General features: G+C 33.9%; 1 protein-coding gene across 1 annotated transcript; it reads right to left on the reverse strand.

Moving 5' to 3' along the window:
- Nucleotides 1–574: 574 nt before the first annotated feature.
- LOC128188432 (F-box only protein 31-like) lies at nucleotides 575–17,399 on the reverse strand. The gene is made up of 17 exons (XM_052859481.1): nucleotides 17,206–17,399; nucleotides 13,263–13,322; nucleotides 13,079–13,155; nucleotides 12,569–12,817; nucleotides 12,333–12,389; nucleotides 11,777–11,895; nucleotides 11,448–11,610; nucleotides 10,793–11,013; nucleotides 10,356–10,477; nucleotides 4,787–4,846; nucleotides 4,614–4,690; nucleotides 3,799–4,014; nucleotides 3,538–3,594; nucleotides 3,017–3,135; nucleotides 2,667–2,829; nucleotides 1,148–1,368; nucleotides 575–1,035 (listed from the first exon to the last, which is right to left on the reverse strand). Exons 1-17 carry the CDS (start codon nucleotides 17,354–17,356, stop codon nucleotides 873–875), a joined length of 2,295 nt encoding a protein of 764 aa, XP_052715441.1. The 5' UTR covers nucleotides 17,357–17,399; the 3' UTR covers nucleotides 575–872.
- Nucleotides 17,400–21,505: the final 4,106 nt, after the last annotated feature.

Below are 21,505 nucleotides of genomic sequence, written 5' to 3' on the forward strand. Positions count from 1 at the left end.
TTCATATTTAAGTTATTTATTAAAAATGTCATTAAGAGTAATTTTGAAGTTGGAGTGTTCGATTTGCCATTTTGCTGTTCCCGTATTTGTTTGAATGACAAATCAAAATAGGTCGCGGATACAGATACTTTTTTCTTTATTAGTTTGCCTAACCATGATGGACTTTGATGTCATAGATCAAACTATTACAAACGAATAGAAATAAACAGTAGAATATTATAAGAGATTCGGCTCGATTGGGTTATTTGGTTGGCCTCTTAACCTTTTTTGAACAAGTACCCATGATTTTATTCTGGCAATTCTTTTAAGAACATGTAAGGGTGAGAATCCGGTTTCCATGTGTCTTGGACGCTTTTACAGCTTATTCGTCTGTTTAATCATTCGTTTCTACAGTTTTTCGTCATTACGATATTCAGCTGGTTCCAAATTTAAAGCTTTAAAAATTATGAGAAGTACAATTACCGACATTATCCCTTTACAGCAAGTTTAAAATAGCATTATTTAGAAAATATAACAGAGAATGTCAGATTAATTTTATTGTACGGTATGTTTATTAAAATAACAATAAAATAAATAAATTAATCCAAATTTTGATAAATATATAAATATTATTCTGCATTTTATCTCAACACAATATGACATTCATAATCATTCATTTTAAATCTGTAATCAATGCCGTATACTTATAAATAAATTAGGTTTCTCTGACGTTAACAATTCAATATTAATAAATTAATATTGAAAAGTAGTACATAGTTAAAAATAATTTTAAAAAAGCAATGCTATAGCACATATACAGTATGGTTACAGTTGGTAAATTTCTCTGGTGTGTAAAGCTCGGAATTATAAACTCATTTTATTGAAACACAGATTTAATCTTTCAAGTCTGCTTCATCCACTCTGATGTACATACTAAACGCCATCAGGTCCAGCCAAACCATTCCGAATTTCCTCTCATCAAATACAACGAAGTGAGCGTCACTGAAGGATGGGTTCTTAAACCCATGTCCGGCGATTTGTCCTTTGGCACGACATCTGTAATGTACAAAAAATAAATTGAACGAAATGTTCGTATTAGCTATTGGTTAAATAAGGTATTTTTAAATATATGATTTATTTTTCTCTCCGATTGGTCATAAATACCTACCTGAAAATACAGAATTTCGGAATGTCCGAAATATCGCGGTCGGAGAAGTGTTCCGGAATTCGAAAGGGCTGCCTGACCGCGGGCCCCGACTGCTCAGTCACATGATGTTCCGGGACAGCCCCCAGAGTGCCCAGACTTTCTTGCTGCTCGATTGTCAACACAAGCGGGGAGGTCAGGTTAGCGTAAACGCTCACTTTTGTTGCTGGGACATTTGGATCACCCTGTAGTAATCATGAAATTGGTTTCTTAATATACTGATAATAAATCCGAAATGGTTAAACTTTTTGTTTGACTTAACGATATCCAAAACGTATCGTTTATAAATGTAAAATGACGTCACAATGTACTGGCAAGAAATGGTACTCGACGAAAACTGGTCGCACGCCAGTATAATTTTCAAACATACTCGATAACGTTTTATTCAAAACAATATTCACGTAAAGTACCCTTATTTCGCAAAATTTTACTTTTGACCCTTGTCGATGACCTTGAACATTCGCAAACACGCTTACTCGTGAACCACAGTAGACCGAGGGTGCATGGACTTCAGAAAACGGATGTAGAAACTGATAACAAGAAATATGCTGCCAATGTGAAAGCAAACCGGGTTTTCTTTTGAGTAAACAGTATTTGTCAACCCTGAATTGATAAATATGACAAAAAATGACTAAGTTGAACAGCTGGTATTTTTCGCAAAAATTATCAAAAATCAAAACCCAATTAATATGCACATCTCTGATATATGTACAGTTGCTCTGCAAAACTTAAAAACTGTAGAAGAAGTAGTCCGTACAATGGTGGTACCCTACATGCAATATTATGCCAAAAAATGACTAAGTTCATCACCTAGTTTTTTTTTTTAAATTATCAAAAATCAAATCCAAGTAATATGCACATCGCTGATAAATGTAAAATTTGAAAACAAAAAACTTCTTATCTTGTAAAATGTAGGAAAAGTGATCCGTACAGTGGTACCCTTTTGGCAGCCGCCCGCCAAACCGTCCGTCCGCCATTTTCACCATTTCAATAAATGGATTTTTCCACTGGAAAATCCGGTTAAAAACGACAATAACTTGTTACTTTTTTGGATTTATTATCGCTTATTTGATATGTTGAACGAAGTGCAGCCGGGGTCTACAAAATGATGCTGACGTTATATACTCTGTATTAACGATACGCGTGTTCGATGTGCTCGCGAAGTAATTAAGGAAGTGCTATTTGTGCAATATAATACAAACCCCTGGATATTCATTCAAAGAATAAAATCTAACGGTATTTCATTTTTATTTTTTTGTAAGTTATTTTAGATCCTTTTAAAACATATCACTACGAAGTATAGTTCTTGCATTTAGAAGTCCGTGCAACCTGAATGTCTCGATCGAAAAGCAATCAACCATAACTTTCTCGACATGCAGCATATATACCCCAGTAGCAGTTGAAAAGCCATCAACCTAATATGGCGACCAAAGATTTTTATGAATCATGTCAGCTTTAATTGATCAAGACGGGCATCTCTTACCGTAATCTTTATGACCGTGACCTCTGTCATGTCGTCGTTGTAGTCCAGACTCAGTATCTCGATACCGTGGGCACTGTATGTACCTTTGAACAGTCCGGGCTGGATAGGAACGTTAACTCTGTCTTTACTTGGGAGCTCCAAGGGAGACCACCGATATTCATGCCTGGAATACATGTATAAAAGATGGAGGGGTACTGCTGTGGAGAGTGTAAATTGTTATGTTTTTTAAAAAATCTTTTTAAAAAAACCTTTATGTCAAAATTGATTTTTATTTTTTTTGTATTTAAGTATGTATGTTTTGAATAATTCATTTAAATCTTTTAATTGATTAAAGTGAAATTTAAAATCACCTTGAGGTCATATAGGCAACACATCTCCTGAGAAAACAATTTAAATATAAGGCGGCGTTTTGGTCGGATTCCAATTCCTCATAAAGCCATCTCCTTAATACTGATTGGTTGTTCAGATCCTAAATAAGTTAACATTAATAAGGATGGCGTAATGAATACATATAATTTATATCGTTTTATTTTTATTGTTTACTAAATAGAAATATTGGTTCATAGAAATTTTTTGGAGGGGGGGGGGTCGGAAAAAAGATGTTGCTCACAGTGTGATAAAATTATGCTGGTTCATGGTGGGAACGAATTACTATGCTATGAAAATCGACAACAATTAAACCCAATCAATATTCATATTACCTCGTAAACCAAAATTTATCATTGACAATACTAGGTAATTTTTGCTTACAAGTTTGACTGTTTGTTAGATATGAAATATATGACTATGAATGAATAAATATAATGTATGCTTTTAGTTTTATTAGTAAAAACAGACTAGTGTAAAACAATATCAAAATACGTTTTCTTACCTCTACGTGAAGGATATAATTTTTGTCTGTAACTTTATATTCTAAAACTCTTCCTTTCTGTAAATCATAAAAAGACTTTTATAAACACAAACATGCTTTGTGTCATATTTTTAAAAGCGTCACTCATCTAATGTTTAATATAATAAAAATAATGTTACAAACAATTTCCTGTTTATACATGAATTTATATACAAGTTTCACCGGTAACACGTTATTTCTAGTTAAATATTGAGAAACTTTGATAAGTAATGGTGAATTTACCGTTTCGTCTTGCTCCACATGAAGTAAACATGGCCGTTGTACATCTTTTCCTTCTTCGCTATCATCTTCTTCTGGAAAATTGTGTACAGAAACAATCTGTACAGTTTCTGATGACGTCATTGATATGGTAAACATGTCCTTCTTCCGTAAGGGTCTATCTACACGTGAACTAGCTGGAGCCAGTACTTCCAGTCCTTTGATGCATCCTTTATCATACTGTAATACAGGATCTTAAGGACTACATTTATTGGCTCTCTCTCTCTCTCTCTCTCTCTCTCTCTCTCTCTCTCTCTCTCTCTCTCTCTCTCTCTCTCTCTCTGAGGTGGTCGAATTTGGTATCTCTCGCAGAAAACCCAAACGCAGTGAAATACGAGTTTTCATGAATGTTGCTCTGGGTCTCGAAATGGTTTTTTTATGTATCATAATTAATATGATATATATAATATATAATTCAGCTACATAAATAAAATACTGTATACAGGGAAATATTAGCCCCGTTTTATTTTCGCTCATTTTGTCCTCGTTGTCAGAGGGCGAATTTAAGACTGGGCGAATTCTATGTTGCAAATAATATCTCTGTTAACACAACTGCATCTGGGCGAATTCAAGACGGGGCGAAACCGTTTGCAAGTGCAGAAGGGTGAAAATTACACAGGGCAAAAATGACGAAAACCAATAACATTTTCCCCAACAAACATTAATTAATGATTCCACAGAAACAGCTTACACACGGACCTATTAATCGATCAAGCATCCATCCCCCTTAAAGAGATGATTTGATATTTTGTTAATGGAATGCTTAAAACACTAGATACCTTGATTTGCAGTAAGCCTCCATAATATTGGAAATCTCTCCTCCAGAAGCCCACTAAATCGCCGTACCGTCGTAAAACTGGATTCAATAAAAAGAAAAGAGTCTGACATGATTTTCTCTGTTTTAAATCATTAAAGAAGAATGTCTAGTGTGGTTTTATTACTGTAGGAATACCTTTGCTGTACAAGATGCGGTAATTCACATTCCAACCCTCGATGGATTTGAAGTTATATTCTGAAAAAGTGAAGGAAAAAAATCACTCTTGCCTCCAATACATGTATGCACATTTTAGTCATAAACAAATAATATATTTACGTATTTTCGTTTGAAAAAACAAAACAAAATTAATGAAGATTATTTGACCGATGAGGGGCTGACAAAAAATCCTATTGCCCGACCCCTGGGGCTATTGATTTTTTCGATCGGGCAAAAAAAAAATCGGATGGACTTGCCCGTGGGCAGGTGACTTTTTAAGCTTCCGCATATGTACTGAAAATGAAAGTACCGTTTTTTGCATATATATCATATATATAGTACGCGCTTTTTTCTAGAATATTTTTTACGATCTAAGAGTGCTTAAATTATACACCTGGAAAGGATTTTGACATGTTACCTTTTCCAGGTGCAGCACGGGCTATCATCATAATGAAATAAATTCTCACTACTGTTCTTGTGTATGTTTATCGTAAATGTTTAAAACTAATTTAATCTTTGTTAGAGCATTTAATTGCAAAAACTGTTTTTGATTATAATCTGTAAATGACAATGACAATGAACTTTATTCTCATAACTGAATTTACAGTGTAGAGAAAATACTTATTTACAGTATGTACAAACTACAATATGTGTAATAGATGAAAATCAATTGTAATTAGATAATGTGTTTAGTTATTAACAATTTGCTTAAATTAAACAACTCACTCGTTTCACCTTTATTTTTTGACACCTTTGCGGCCTTATTGAAACCATGGTTTCGTACACGTGTGTGCTTGTCACCTGTTCACCTAATGTGTAAGAAATTATCGAAACACACAAAACTGTTAATAAGATGTATGTGGGTTTTTTAACCTTTACAACAAATCCAACTAAATATAAATGTGTAAAGAATGGATTTTTTCAAACACATTCTCGAGAAAGCCAAGAGAAACTGATGTTAAATCTATATTATATAGACTTTATGAAGAGAACTCAAAGGTGAAAAAAAAACACTGTACGGTTTGTGTATTGTTTATTTTATAATCACAATAAAGAATTTGGTAGGGCTAGTAGATATTGAGGTAGGGCAAGTAAATTTTGTCTAGCCACTTGTCCGAAGGCTTAAAAATGTATTTGTCAGCCCCTGGAGTGCCCGATAAAAAATCAATTCGATGTAAATTTCTCCTTTAAATTTGTATTAATTATTGTCCGTTTTGTCCGCCATACATACACAAGAAAGAAAATAGACGTACCTTGTTTACATTTCCTTTGCCATATACTGTCAACATAAACCACCTCCCTAAGTGTCTTACAAGATATACACACATTTGGTAAATCTCTGCCAGGAACATAATCCAGAATCCGACTGAGAAGTTCTGGGGGCAATGACAGAATGTCTGTCATACTGCCGGTTTCATAATAGTCTTGTTTGAGGAAAGAGAGACAACTCTTATAAATCCCGTCCGTGTTTTGCCACGAAAGAATCAAAGTATCGAAAAGACTCAAAGCCGAGCTCCTATGTACACAAACGAGAGAGATTGTTAGCGTATGGTTGATCGTATTTCTTGTCCAGTCAAGAAATGATAAGTCCGATTTGGTGTTGAACAATAACTTATCAGAAAATGATAAGTCCGGTTTGGTGTTGAACAATAATTTATCAAAGCGTGATCGTATAGATTAATTTTTCAAAGCAAATTCTAGACTATAACTACAAATTCAAATCTCAACTTCCCTGACTGCACGTTCTATACATCTGACTACCTGGCCGTTTTCAGTTTCTACCCAGCATCTAATCACATTGGCTTATAAATGTTCATGTACAAAAAGAGAAAAATAATTCAGATATTAAGTTCTGTCCAGCTGGTTATATAATCACAACTAATAACATTATCATTATAAGCACTCAACACTTCACACTGAGCATGATTTCTATATTATTTAAACTATAGTGACATTATAGCTCTGTGGCTATTATCGTTTGAGTTACATGTATAGCCAACGTTCTGTTTGACCAAAACAAATGAAATACTCATCACAACTCAATGTTAGTTACTGTGGAATCATTAAAATTCGTGGGGGCAAATTTTCATGGATTGCTTAAAATTTACTGGTCTGTGGGGACGTAGTTATCTTAAACTGACAAGAGGAGAGAGAATTTATAAACCTCATTTATTAATTCGTGGAGGATGTTAATTCGTGGATGAGAGGTACCCACAAATTACACAAAAATTGAGCCATCACGAATCTAATGATTCCACAGTATATGGTTGCCGAGGCGCTAAACACAATAACTTCATTTAATTTCAGTATCCCAATCCTAAATTCCAAACTGGTGTTAATTTCAGCAAATAATATATGATTAGATTTCGTACAGCAAATTATTGTTCGTCATCTTTTTATAATACATTGATTTATCTACACGTGGTTAAAAATACGGCCAAGCCAGCTATCTGGTTACAAAAGTTAGTTTTGTTTTATTAAATTAAACTACATGTAACTTCAGAAACCAGCAAAATAGGCCAACTTCATTTCCCCAATATGCTATCAAATGGTACATATGTATACATAAATGTAAATTTGATTTATAAAATAATTATTGTTTTTTAAATAATCAAATTTGCATTTATGTATACATATGTACCCTTTGTTATGGCATTTTGGGGGATATACATGTAAGTTGGTCTATTTTGCCGATTTCTGAAGATTCTCCAAAATTAATAGTCGGAAACCCACGGCCGGTCTCGGTTCTCTTACCCCTATGAAACGTTAAGAAATGAAATGGTATTTTTAAGGTATACTTTTTTTCAAGCACACGTCTGGTACTATTTATAAAATTGAAGTATGTGAAGTCGGGACCGCACGTCAATTTTTTTTACCTCCTCGTAATAACGACATGGGATTTTTGTTCAATTGCTTCTCGTACTTTTCAGCTGTTAAAAATAAACCGACTGTTGATTTTAAGTTAAGAGAAAAGCATTCACCAAAATTGAATCCGCCAAACTCAGTGGCATACCTCTTAGGCCCAAGTCCGCCAAAGTTTTTTACCCGCTAAAAACACGACGCGAATACAAATACGTGTAGTTTTTTCTTTGTTTTCCTAACCAAAATGGTAAACATAAAATTAAGATGTGAATCCTTTTTAGGGGTGATAAACACCCTCTAACGCTTGTTCTGAATAGCTCGGAATGTCCTCTTCTTAACCCCAGTGTTACAATGGTTTTCGAGGGGTGTCAATTTCAACTGTTATCCTCCCAAACAGGCACTATTTATTTTATTATACTGAATGTCTTAATTTTAGAGAATATTTTTACTGCTTTTATATAGAAATGACGTGAATTCTACGGCGAACAGTACGCGCATAATTTACGCGCATGTAACAATTCGTTGTGTTACCCGTTGCTAAGTGTGTTGCTAACGCTGAGGGTAATGGAACGGATTATCAACTGCGTCTAAGCCAATCAGATTTCAGTATTTAACATGAAAGTATAATAAAAATATTTACGATGCTTGTGGTTTTCAAATATTTGGTCTGAACAGAATGTAGTAAATGTAATATTGATTTCTGCAATTGTAAAACAAAGGTTACAAGACCATTATATCCAAAAAAGGTCTAGTGAAATTAATGACTCATCAAAAGGGCAAATTTACAAGATTTTTAAGAAAAATTTTAGTTGGGAAAATTACATTAAAATCTTGCCACATAAGCTCAGAAAGATTTTTATGAAATTTAGAACCTCAAAACACCATCTCCCAGTTGAGACAGAGAGATGGTACAATATTCCTTTAAACCAAAGAGTATGTAAACTCTGTAATTCAGGTCAAATTGCTGACGAATTCCATTATATTCTTGAATGTAAAGAGCTATTGACATTAAGACATAAATATCTTGATGATAAATACTGTTCAGCGGCAAATACTATTAAGTTCTGTGAAATTATGTCTGTTACAAATGTTACAAATCTGAAAAAATTATGTTATTTTATTATCAAAATATACAGTCTGATGTAATAGTATGTCCTCAATTACTAAACTTTTCCTTACTTTCATTGTATATACGGTATTTTCATGCTCATTTATTATTATTTATTATTTATATACTACTTATCTATTCATTTATAAAATGCACCTCTGACTTTTGAACTATATATAATGGTTGACCTCATGTACCATTTCATGGTTTGAGCGAATAAACTGAATTGAATTGACATGTAACATAGTTCAGGTTAAGTCGAAGTCATATGCCTGTGTGGAAGGTAGAGATTGGATTGTGGTTGAATTATAGAATTCATGAAGTATAAAGTACTACGTGGATGTAGTGGTTATATTGTATTGCGAGCAGCATAACTACGTACATTTGTCTTTGCCTTAAAATGTGTGGTTTTTTTTTTAGCTCGGGCGAACGCAGTACGGGGGGAAAATGGAATAGCTGAGTAATCGATCTAATTGAAGGGAATTGACTCAAGTCCTTGCATGTTGGGGGGAAGGGGGTATGGAACATCTTTGCACAGAATTTTTTTATGGATTAAAGGATAGAAATCTTTATGGAAAAATATAAATTCTGAGGAAGTAAACTTCATATGTAGTGTTTGGAATCTTTCACACTAAAATGCATTGAGAAAGGTTATTTTGAAGCCAATAAGCAAACATGGTTGTTGATATTTCTTATTTATTCATATAAGAAAATGAATTCATGCAAACGTTTTAAAGCTGCTTGGTCCAATTTTATATCAAATTTTGAGTACGCTTTTAAACGATGGTTATGCTAACAATGTGTATAAAATTAGACATAGCAGTAGTTTTCCCAATCAATTAACAAATCAAACTTGACATAAATAGGCATCTCCTTACTTCGCCTTATATGAAAATTTTCTCCCGACGTCGAGGCGGGTATGACTGTATTACGGCTTTGATAGTCGCTATAAATAAAGTCATAATTGTTTATGCAAACTTTAAAAATAATCTGTGTACATTTTGTCCACCAATATTTCTGAAGTTTGTTTTGTTTACAATCGATGCATAGTATGCGGGTTGAATAAATCTTATCATTTGAGGGACGACCCTTTTCTGAACATAACCGCGATGCCTCTGCAGGTTTGAGGTTTTTTTTGTGTTCACAAAAACAAATTATTTTTATTACCTTTGAATATTTCAAACATTGAAAGAAGATCTAGACCGACTCTGCAGGTGTAAACAAGGGAAATAACTTACTAAGATAACTGGTTTGTATAGAAAATTATTTGATACTGTAATAGCGAAAATATTGGACAATGCAGCTTTAAAAAATCTCTTAAAATAGTACATACAGTAAATTGTTACATTTTATGAATAAAATGCCTCGTACCCGTTATAAAAAGCAATATATTATAATTTTTAAAAATGGCCTTTTATGACGTCTTTGCATTACATAAAAGCATGTATAGAGTATTGTTACAGTTTGTTTGTAATATATCTCAATGTAGACAGTTTCACTTTATATATAACATATATATTTCATTTGAATCACAAAATTAGTCTTTCAACTCGTTTTCGTCCACTCGGAAATAGATGCTGAATGCCGTCAGTTCCAACCAAACCATTCCGAATTTACTCTCATCAAAAACGATAAAGTGACCTTTGCTGAAGCACGGAGTCATAAAGCTATGTCCGGCGATTCGTCCTTTGGCACGACATCTGTAATATACATAAACAAATCGAACACATCCTCATTCCGTTCTTTATGATTGTGAAAACTTGTTCGTTTTCAGAATTATAAAAATCTGATACAATGGTTTTCATTATTTGCAATTTGCAAAAGCATTCAATGATGAAAGGCATCGAATATTTGAAGATTATTATCTGGATTCAATGCGGAAATGATCGAAAGTCAAACGACATTAATTCGATAAAATGATATTTAAAATACATACAAAAGAGACCCGCTCAAAAACATACGGTTTTATTCTCTTCAAATACATGTAGTCATATACATGTACATGTAAATCATACCTGAAAGTACAGAATTCCGGAATGTACCGATTATCTCGGTCGGAGAAGTGTTCCGGAATCCGAAAGGGCTGTCTGACCGTAGATCCCGACTGCTCCATCGCGTGATGTTCCGGGACCGCCGTCAGAGAGTCCAGACTTTCCTGCTGCTCCGCTGTTAACACTAAGGGAGATGTGAGGTCACCGAAAAGACTTATTTCCGAGGCCGGAACATTCGGATCACCCTGTAGTAATCATAACATGCATATGATTTCCTGTATATATTGATAATGCAGTCATAAAATCTCAAACAGCCCGTAGAGATTTTTGAAAATTTGATTTGGTTTACCTTAATACGATATATTTTATATATGCATACGCGAGTTTTTCCGTATAGGAATTCGAAAACTTTTCATAAAAATTAGAATTACTATTATTTAGATAATGGTCAAAACAATCAAAAGTTTCTAGCCATAGCATTCATTTAAATAGCATAGGAATTGTAATGAACATGATAATGTCAAATGGCAATAAAGAAGGTGTTGCAGAAAATCGAGATTAATTCCCTAACGTAAAAGGACCTTTCAATACCGTAACGTAACCGACTCTATATTGTGTTCCGTATGTAAGCAAATTACAGTTGATTAATTACGAGTACCATAAGACGGCCATCTCTTACCGTGATCTTTGTGACCGTGACTTCTGTCAAGTCGTCGTTGTAGTCCAGACTTAGTATCTCGATACCGTGGGCACTGTATGTACCTTTGAACAGTCCGGGTTGGATAGGAACGTTAACTCTGTATTTACTTGGAAGCTCCAAGGGAAACCATCGATATTCTTGCCTGAAATAAGGGGAATTTTTGAAAAATCCATTTTCAAAAAATATATCGTTTTGAATTTTTTTTTTTTTTTTTTTTTTTTACAAAAATTGCGTTTATTTTCAGTATATACGAGTGCTTTTTTTTTAAATTCAATTTTTAAAGTGCAATTCATCCGAATTTTAGTCACCTTGACAACAAATACGTCACGCCCTTCCTAAGTACACAATTTAAATACATTTCGGCGTATGGATCGTCTTCTAATTCCTCAGAAATCCATCTCCTGAACACTGGGTGGTTGATCAGACCCTGAATTATCATACATGTATGTGTTGTATACAATAGGATGCCACTGTGCATATATAAAATTATGAAATATACTTCAGTACGTGTACAATGTATCTTTAATTTTTACAAATTATGAAATAAATATATAAAAACCAAATACATACTTTTGAATGTGTTGTGACCAGTGTGGTTATCAATAAGTTATTTATTTACAATACATGTATTGGTCCGACATGAAAATCAACGAAAATAAAAACAAACCGAACACATATAATGGATATCACATTCAATTTCACCCGATTAATATAAAAAAACCAACAAATAATGATACTGGATATTCTAGTCTGCCTGGCATGCATGTACCGTGGTATGAAATATATTACTATGAGGTAGTAATAAATTGATATTAAATATATATTTTTCTTTTTTAAAAAATGTATTGACATACGTTGCCTTACCTCTTTTTGAAGGATAAAATTTGCATCTGTAACTTTATATTCTAGAACTCTTCCTTCCTGCAAATCACAAAATACATACAAGGTTACAAGAATAATGTTTCAAAGTTTAGGGAGGTTGGATCCTGTTATCAAAAGACTAACGCGGGTTATATATTTTTTCGGTAATGTCGCCACCTTCATATGCCGAATGAATCACCAAAGAAAGCATTTTATTGTTTAAATAATGGCGGCATTACTATTTCGTCTTGCTCCACACGAAGTAAGCACGGCCGCTCTTCTTCTTTCCCTTCTTCTTCTAATTCTTCTTCCTCATCCCTCTCTTCTCCTTCTTCCTTTTTTTCTGGAAAACTATGTACAGAAACAACCTGCACAGTTTCTGATGACGTGATTGATATGATAAACATGTCCTTCTTCCGTAGTGGTCTATCTACACGTGAACTAGCTGGAGCCAGTACTTCCAGTCCTTTGATGCATCCTTTGTCATACTGTAATACAGGATCCGTAGGACTTCATCATATTTCTAATTAATTCTCTCTCTCTCTCTCTCTCTCTCTCTCTCTCTCTCTCTCTCTCTCTCTCTCTCTCTCTCTCAATACAATAGAGTGAGAGAGAGGGAAGAGGTTTCAGAGGTTTCTAAACCCGATTCACAACATATGAAACAATTATATTCATTTGCAAATAACAGAGATTAAATAGCTTCAAACCTGCAGATGAGTAAGCACAGATAGAATTTTAAAAATAAACACCTTGACTTGCAGTAAACCTCCATAACACCGGAAATCTCTCCTCCAAAAGCCTACTAAATCGCCGTATGGACGTAAAACTGAATTCAAAAAGAAAAAATGAAACCTGAAATAGTTTTCTGTTTAAATAAAAAACATAATGAAGAAAATCTCTTAAATGTTTGAAAACTTTACTGTAAAATAATACCTTTGCTGTATAAAGTACGGTAATTCACATTCCAGCCCTCTATGGATTTGAAGTTATACTCTGTAATTATAAAAAAAAATCATCACTAATTTATGCATTTTCATTGGTGTAACCGTGTAAATCATCGAAAGACCGCTAGGTATTACTATCGGGCATACATATATCTACATGTAAAATCATCAAGGTCTGGAATAGCTATTTAATGGCAAACTATGGTCCCAAAACACATGCACTAAGCTCAATCGTCGACAATGAAATTCGATCGAGGTTGTTTCCAGTATAAGAAGGTATTCAACAAGGCAGCGTACCAACTTCGTTCCTTTATCTTGTGTAAAAAACGATCTTGCCCTTTCTTTACAGTCCGGTAGTTTAAACACAGGCAATCGCATACTCAACAAGCTGCCCCTCCTTGTCAGATGACTTGTCTTTAATTGGTATTTCTCCGCTTGCGATCCAAACAGTTAAACATTGCATACAAGTATTCCTGCAAATGGCGGTTTTCAATAAAGTATCGCGCTTACATAATGTAATACAGTTCCGCTTACAAGGGGACATATTACTCAGATATCATTGCATCTAGGTCCTGCACAAAGGAGTCCTGTAAAAAACTTACAACTGTTATACCTTTAAATGAGAATAAACGATGCATGCAGCAAAGGACGAAAATCCTACTTCGCACTTCTAGTATCCGATCTTGGCAAACCATTACTATATATTTACATTCTACTGTGTTTTTCCATTAAATTCCGTGATGTTTAAATGCCTCTAAATGCAACACCTATTCACTGCGTATGAATTTACATGTAATTTACATAAGTAGTTCTCAAACAGTGATTTCTATGTAATCGGTTAAAGCTATACACGCTATAATTTGCGTCAATTTTGAATGACAGTGAAAACGCATGTGTTTGTCTACTTATGAAAGTTATCCTTAATCTGTAAATTACAAGGGTGAATTCCATCTCGTTACAAAGATATAGATTTTTAATTGTTTATTTTCCTGCCAGGAAAATATACCTTTTAATGAATATTGATGAAGGAAGAGCAAACCGACCTCATTGCGCATGTCCGCGGAGAACTAGGTGGTCGTTATTGTTTGCCTAATTAAATATCCAACTTGATTTTTAACATGCTTAACAGTTGTTAATTTGAAATACATACATGTATAATGAGTAAAATACGCTTGCCATTCACGATACCCTTACTTCTGCATTAACACTTATAGGATCTATAAATAGCACATTGGGGAAAAACACAGGTCTACGTCATTTTTTTAAAGGAAGTATTCATATCTACTCACAGGCTTGTATTTTTTTTCTTTTGTTTGTACTCGTATATCGGACAAATTTATGCTTTACTGAAAATATCCTTTCCTTTGTGAAACTATCACAATTATGAAGATGTTGACCCTTGGTATGATAGGCTAAATTTAGCTGTCGATATCACGTGATAGATTGATATTCACGAGGAGGCATTACTTTCCTGGCAGGAAAATAAATATTTTTTATTGTTTAATATTTGATATATTTGTTATGTGATCGAATTGAGCATTATAATTAACAGAATAAAGGTAACTTTTATTAGTAATCAAACACATACATTTTCCCCTTTATTCAAAATTGACGCAAATTATAGCGTGTATAGCTTTAAAAATGTATTTCATAAATGTTGTCAAAACACCATGTTTTATAATTATTCAACAAAACAGTTGACTTTATTGTTAAAAGCAACATTTCAATAGTTATTTTTCATGGATTATATTTTCATGCTCGTCGATCTCATCTCAACGGTCTCTGTAAAAACCAGTTTAAACCGGTATTACAAATCAGCTGTTCTTGCTGTTACTAATTTACTCCCTCCGTGGTCTCCACTTTATATCGATTTATTTAAGTAAACAATTGATTTCTTCAGTAAGGGAATGTAAATATAAGCATTAAATGATTTATTTTTGACGTCGTCGTGTCAATAACTGCCGTCAGGTGAGCAGACACGTGATAGATTGATATTCACGAGGAGGCATTACTTTCCTGGCAGGAAAATAAATATTTTTTATTGTTTAATATTTGATATATTTGTTATGTGATCGAATTGAGCATTATAATTAACAGAATAAAGGTAACTTTTATTAGTAATCAAACACATACATTTTCCCCTTTATTCAAAATTGACGCAAATTATAGCGTGTATAGCTTTAAAAATGTATTTCATAAATGTTGTCAAAACACCATGTTTTATAATTATTCAACAAAACAGTTGACTTTATTGTTAAAAGCAACATTTCAATAGTTATTTTTCATGGATTATATTTTCATGCTCGTCGATCTCATCTCAACGGTCTCTGTAAAAACCAGTTTAAACCGGTATTACAAATCAGCTGTTCTTGCTGTTACTAATTTACTCCCTCCGTGGTCTCCACTTTATATCGATTTATTTAAGTAAACAATTGATTTCTTCAGTAAGGGAATGTAAATATAAGCATTAAATGATTTATTTTTGACGTCGTCGTGTCAATAACTGCCGTCAGGTGAGCAGACACGTGATAGATTGATATTCACGAGGAGGCATTACTTTCCTGGCAGGAAAATAAATATTTTTTATTGTTTAATATTTGATATATTTGTTATGTGATCGAATTGAGCATTATAATTAACAGAATAAAGGTAACTTTTATTAGTAATCAAACACATACATTTTCCCCTTTATTCAAAATTGACGCAAATTATAGCGTGTATAGCTTTAAAAATGTATTTCATAAATGTTGTCAAAACACCATGTTTTATAATTATTCAACAAAACAGTTGACTTTATTGTTAAAAGCAACATTTCAATAGTTATTTTTCATGGATTATATTTTCATGCTCGTCGATCTCATCTCAACGGTCTCTGTAAAAACCAGTTTAAACCGGTATTACAAATCAGCTGTTCTTGCTGTTACTAATTTACTCCCTCCGTGGTCTCCACTTTATATCGATTTATTTAAGTAAACAATTGATTTCTTCAGTAAGGGAATGTAAATATAAGCATTAAATGATTTATTTTTGACGTCGTCGTGTCAATAACTGCCGTCAGGTGAGCAGACAAATTATCATAACGCGCTAACGCGCTTTATTCAATTTGTCTGCTCACCTGACGGCAGTTATTGACACGACGACGTCAAAAACAAATCATTCAATGCTATAATAAACCCTAATTCTTTATCTCAGTAGTATAAAAAAAATCGAACTACCATCAAACATTTTTGGGTGTGAACTTTGGTAGGACATAGCTCCAGCAGATAAAAATAAACTGAATACATTTCAACACTTTGTAAAAACTCACTCGATTTTGTGATGTTTTAATTACTTATAAGCGTAGATATTGGCGTTCGGCATCGTCGCACGCCACGGATTTCGTGTCCATTCTATTTCCTCTAAACCCGTAGCTTGCGACGAAAGTCGTTCGGAAGCTTTAATTCTTCTGATTACCGCTATATGCCGTTTGGACCAAAAAGCAACTGAAGTGACTTGTTTCATGTACCACTGGGGCGCCATACAATTCACGAACCGGACAACAAGGCATTGCATTGCACATCTGTCCAAAGCATTGCGGTAGCATATTCCAGATTTTTATTTCAATAGCTTATTGCTAAAACAAACTTCAGAGGTTATTACCCTTGCATTGCACAGTAACTGTATATAAACTTTGCTCCACCATTAGTTTATGTACGTAGTGGATCGAAGTTGCCCTTTTGTCAGTATTTTTATAAGTTGTATATGTTGTCATATCTCTATACGGCAGTAAAGTATGAACGTTTGTTTGAAAATCCATATAATCCATCAAACCGAATCAATTAAATGAGATACGCTTCTTAACAACCATAGATTTAGCTCCAATTTAGTTTTAAAGTATTGTTGTTTGTAGTCCTTTTAGTCCGCCATACACTTCACGAATAAAGGATACATACCTTGTTTACATTTCTTTTGCCAAACACTGTCAACATAGACAACGTCCCGAAGTTTCTTACACGTCAAGCAAACACTTGATAATTCTCTGAGTGGGAGATAATCCAGAATCCGATTGAGAATTTCAGGAGGCAGTGACAAAATGTCTGTCATATTAAAAAAGTTAAACTCTTTTTTGGGGGGCAAAGAGAGACTACTCTAGAGCTTATTAATTTTGGCAATTTCTGGAAATTTCTTCATTAAATAAATTTAATAACTAGTGGAATGTACATGTACATGATTTCCAAAACTCGGAAAATATAATTTAAAGAATATTATTCTAATATTGATAAAAAAAAACCCATACAGTCATATACATGTACTTTCTTGTGCTCTGTGTAGTATTCTATTCCAATACATGTGAATGTTCGTGGTATATCAAAATAAATTCCGCCTGTCATACATACCTCCATATAGTGACTCTGGTTTTACATCGGTATCATCGTGACATCGCCTGTGTATGCAACAATTCTGGAGCGATCCTTCTACCTCAGCAAATCACCAAACCCCAGCAAATGGGCTCGTCACGAACTTAGATCACTTTTTGACCACTACTATACCAGTGTACTATAAAATGCAAGTTTGTGTATTTAATTGTATGGGTGTTATCAAAAACAGGTGAGCTTTTGAAAGGGGGCACATTAACCTTGAAAAGCACAGGAACCCCATTTTAAAAAAAGTAAGAAGACCAAAAGTCCGTGAAGATCCCGTGTAGCGATATCGAGTTTTCATATAACAATATAAAACCCTATAAATTATATTCATTTATGTTCTATTTGCAAATAGATAATTTTCTGCGTCGTTTTGAATTAAAAACTAATATCAGCTGAATGTGTGAAACCTTTGTGTGTGTGCGTGTGCTTTATATAAAAGGGTGAAGGATAATTTGTGAAACTTCTTCTTTTGTGGCTAATGCCGATTTCAAGCGAAAGCTTCTCCTCGACCCCCCCCCACCCCCCCCCACCCCCCCCCCCCCCCGATCCTAAAGTTATTGGATCATTTGATTACTCGGGTGACCTATTGTACATGTAATATATTTTCGGTCTCTATCGTCTGTCGTGCATTAAAATTCCATCATGTTTCTTCAGGCTCTGAAACCACCAGGATAAACTTGAACAAACTGGATGTGAGGCATCTATAAGAGGAGAGAAAAATGACCCTTATCCAAGAACTTTGTAAAGATCGATTGTTGCTGATTTTAAAAGCATTTTCCTTTACTACCGGGCATCTATATAGCGGGAAATTTATTTTAGGAATAAGGAATCATTCTCTGCATGAGTATTATGAGGTGATAATTTTGGTCGGGGCGTGGTCAAATCCAATAAAGCCCGAAGGGCTTTATGATAGATTTGACCACGCTCCGACCGAATTTAACACCTCATAATATTCAAAGAATGATTCCTTATTAATTATATCAATATTATTTCCAATTTGTACTCTTAAAATCAACATCATTTGAAAACCACTATTTTCTATGTATCACGTGCTTTGTATTACTACGCGGCGCAGCCAATACCGTTTCTCGGTTATGCTGTAAGACACGCCCATTTTGTGTCACTCAAGTTTTATGAAGTCATTGGATTTTAGGGTTCAAAATTGATTCGTAATGTTATCAAAGACAAAGACAGTTGAAAATGTAAATATATAAGTATAGCATATGGTTGATGTAGAAATCGTGAGATTTAAGGACCCATGTTCAGGGGTTCTGGTTTTAAGGCGGGGCTTTAATGGTTAAATAGAGAATAATTATGCACAATACATTATCTTCTTTTTTTTTAATCTCTCTACTACTGGACACTTAGCATAAACCACTGGTAAGCACGTTATTATGGTGAGCGAAGAATATGGGGGTGAATCTAATCGCAGAAACAAAAACCTTTGGTATATCTTAAAAGTGTTTTCTCCTACATTTATCAGAAAACCTAAATATATCGATGTCCAAGAAAGAGAAAATTGTTTTAATTCAATGCTGCTAATATTTCCCCGATTTGATACAAAGGATATACGCAATGGTTTTAATTTCAGCCAGCTTTACACCCAAAATTTATTAAATATTTATTTCATTCTTTTTGGTATTCTACGAGTGAATTTTCTTTTGAACTGGGGATAACATTTACAATATGAAAGTGTTAGATTCGACCTCCATTGCAATCAGTGACATACACGGGGGGGGGGGGGGGGGGGGGGTCTTTACTGCGACAGGAACATACTTCTTCCCAATCTCAGTGAACTGATTTTTAGACGGGGCGCGTGACCCCGTCTATTAGTTTACTGTCAGCCGAAGTCTCAAACCGGAAGGCACGCGTAGAAAACATGAATTGAGTCTGCGCGTAAGAAAATAGTGCAGTAAGTTTTCATGCATTTCAGTAAATATATATTAAAAGAACCCGCATTAAATCGTTTTAAGTCCTCTGTGTATAAACCAAATTTTATTTAGAAAATAAACAAATAGTTTTATTGATCAAAATATTCTTGCTCGGGTTCAAATGTGGAATGAGTAACGCAACTGAATGCACAACGCCGTTGACGATTCAGTTGGTGTACAAGCTCATTAATCAAGAGAAGAGGTTGAAGGTTGAATCGAAAGTAAAGTTCCCAAACGCAATGTGCCATTTTTGAAAAGTCTTGAATTTTTTTTTGAAAATCTTTCACCTGAATACTACCGAACTTCAAGCGCAAGCCGAAGTTAAAATCAGGACGGATTATACAAAGATGTCTTACATATTAAAAGATGTCTTACATATTAAATATGTGTTTCATTGGTTTCCAGTCTACTTGCAGTATGACTGCTGTTCGTCTCTGAAGGAATTTTGTACATAGAAAATGAAAACAAGTCTGAATTTGCCTTCTCGTTCGTTGGCTCTTTAATTAATTAAACTGAATTTAAATTTTGAACAATGGACTGTAAGCAAAATCTATATACATGTAGATTATACATTTTGGGTGACCAATACATCAAATAATATATACAATCTTATCGACTGAAGAACCAGTTAAATGTTAATGTTCATGTCCGGTTTAGTTGGAATCAGGCTTGGGGTGAATTATATTGTAAAGTAATGCATTACATTACCATTTTTCATGAATTAGGGCATTAGATTACCATTACCATTACTTCGTTTTCTTGAAGTAATGCATTACATTCCCATTACATGAGTAAAGTAGTGCATTACCATTACCATTACTTTGTGAAAAGTCAATAAGTTTTAAAAAAGTAATTTAAAAGCTAAATAAAGAGTTTTTGTAGATGTTTCATAAATAAAACATATTGACAGATTCATGTTCACTATCAGGTTTAAATTTAATGACTTATACAAGATTCCTGTTGCACTTGTAGTGCTCAAAGTAAGGTTGGTCCCGTAACATTTACACGCTAATTACGGAGTTGTCAATCTCTATTATTTATGTCTCTGATTTTCGGAGAATGGTTTTTAATGAACGGAGCGGTTGTATCGTAATTAGTGTAGGTGATGTCCGAGTTTACACAAAAAAGTAGTAAGTGGCGAACGGATTTATTTTTACCTATTAATTTTGCACGAATCGCTGCAAGAAAATCATGTCAGATAAGTCGATCTAAAAAATCAAAATGGCGACCGTGACAAACCTTTTTATTGTTAGAGTACTTGGAATCTTATTGTAAAAAGAAATATTTCTAACGTCAGGTTCCTGTGTTTGTTATCGGTATACAAATATTAACTTTGTTTGTTAATTCAGCAGTCTGAGAGTTTTCGAGGTTTTCATAAACCTTGTATAACGGATACCGTCCGACTTGTGGATATTCCCTTGGATCACAAAATTGAATAAATCTAATGATTTAAATTGTCTTCCTTGATGTAGTTGTTTTGATTTTCCCGGTTAGTAGTAATTTTTAAAATTTTTCCTTGGGGTCTTATTTTACATAAAATACCGTTGTGTCGATTTTCTACAATTATGAAGGCCGGGATTGAGTAAAAATTAGGCAAAGTACAAAGTATCAGACAATTGCAAAAAGCCGAATTATCATAGATTGAAGTAACTAATTCAAACTCATAATTTTTGTAAGCATATTCGAGGAAATCAAGTACAATTACAAATTCAAACTTTCAAGACCCCGTCTTTCAGTACTCTCAGTACTTTGATTAACCAGTGAACTTTCTTCCCGATATACTGCAAAGGCTCATAAAACCATGACTTTTTGATCTGTACTAGAGTCGAAATACTTTTGAGGTACATTTTTCCATTTGTACATGCTTCTCCTACAGAGTACTTTCAATACTTTGATAC

Source organism: Crassostrea angulata, chromosome 6, assembly GCF_025612915.1.
Source record: "Crassostrea angulata isolate pt1a10 chromosome 6, ASM2561291v2, whole genome shotgun sequence".
NCBI lineage: Eukaryota > Metazoa > Mollusca > Bivalvia > Ostreida > Ostreidae > Magallana > Magallana angulata.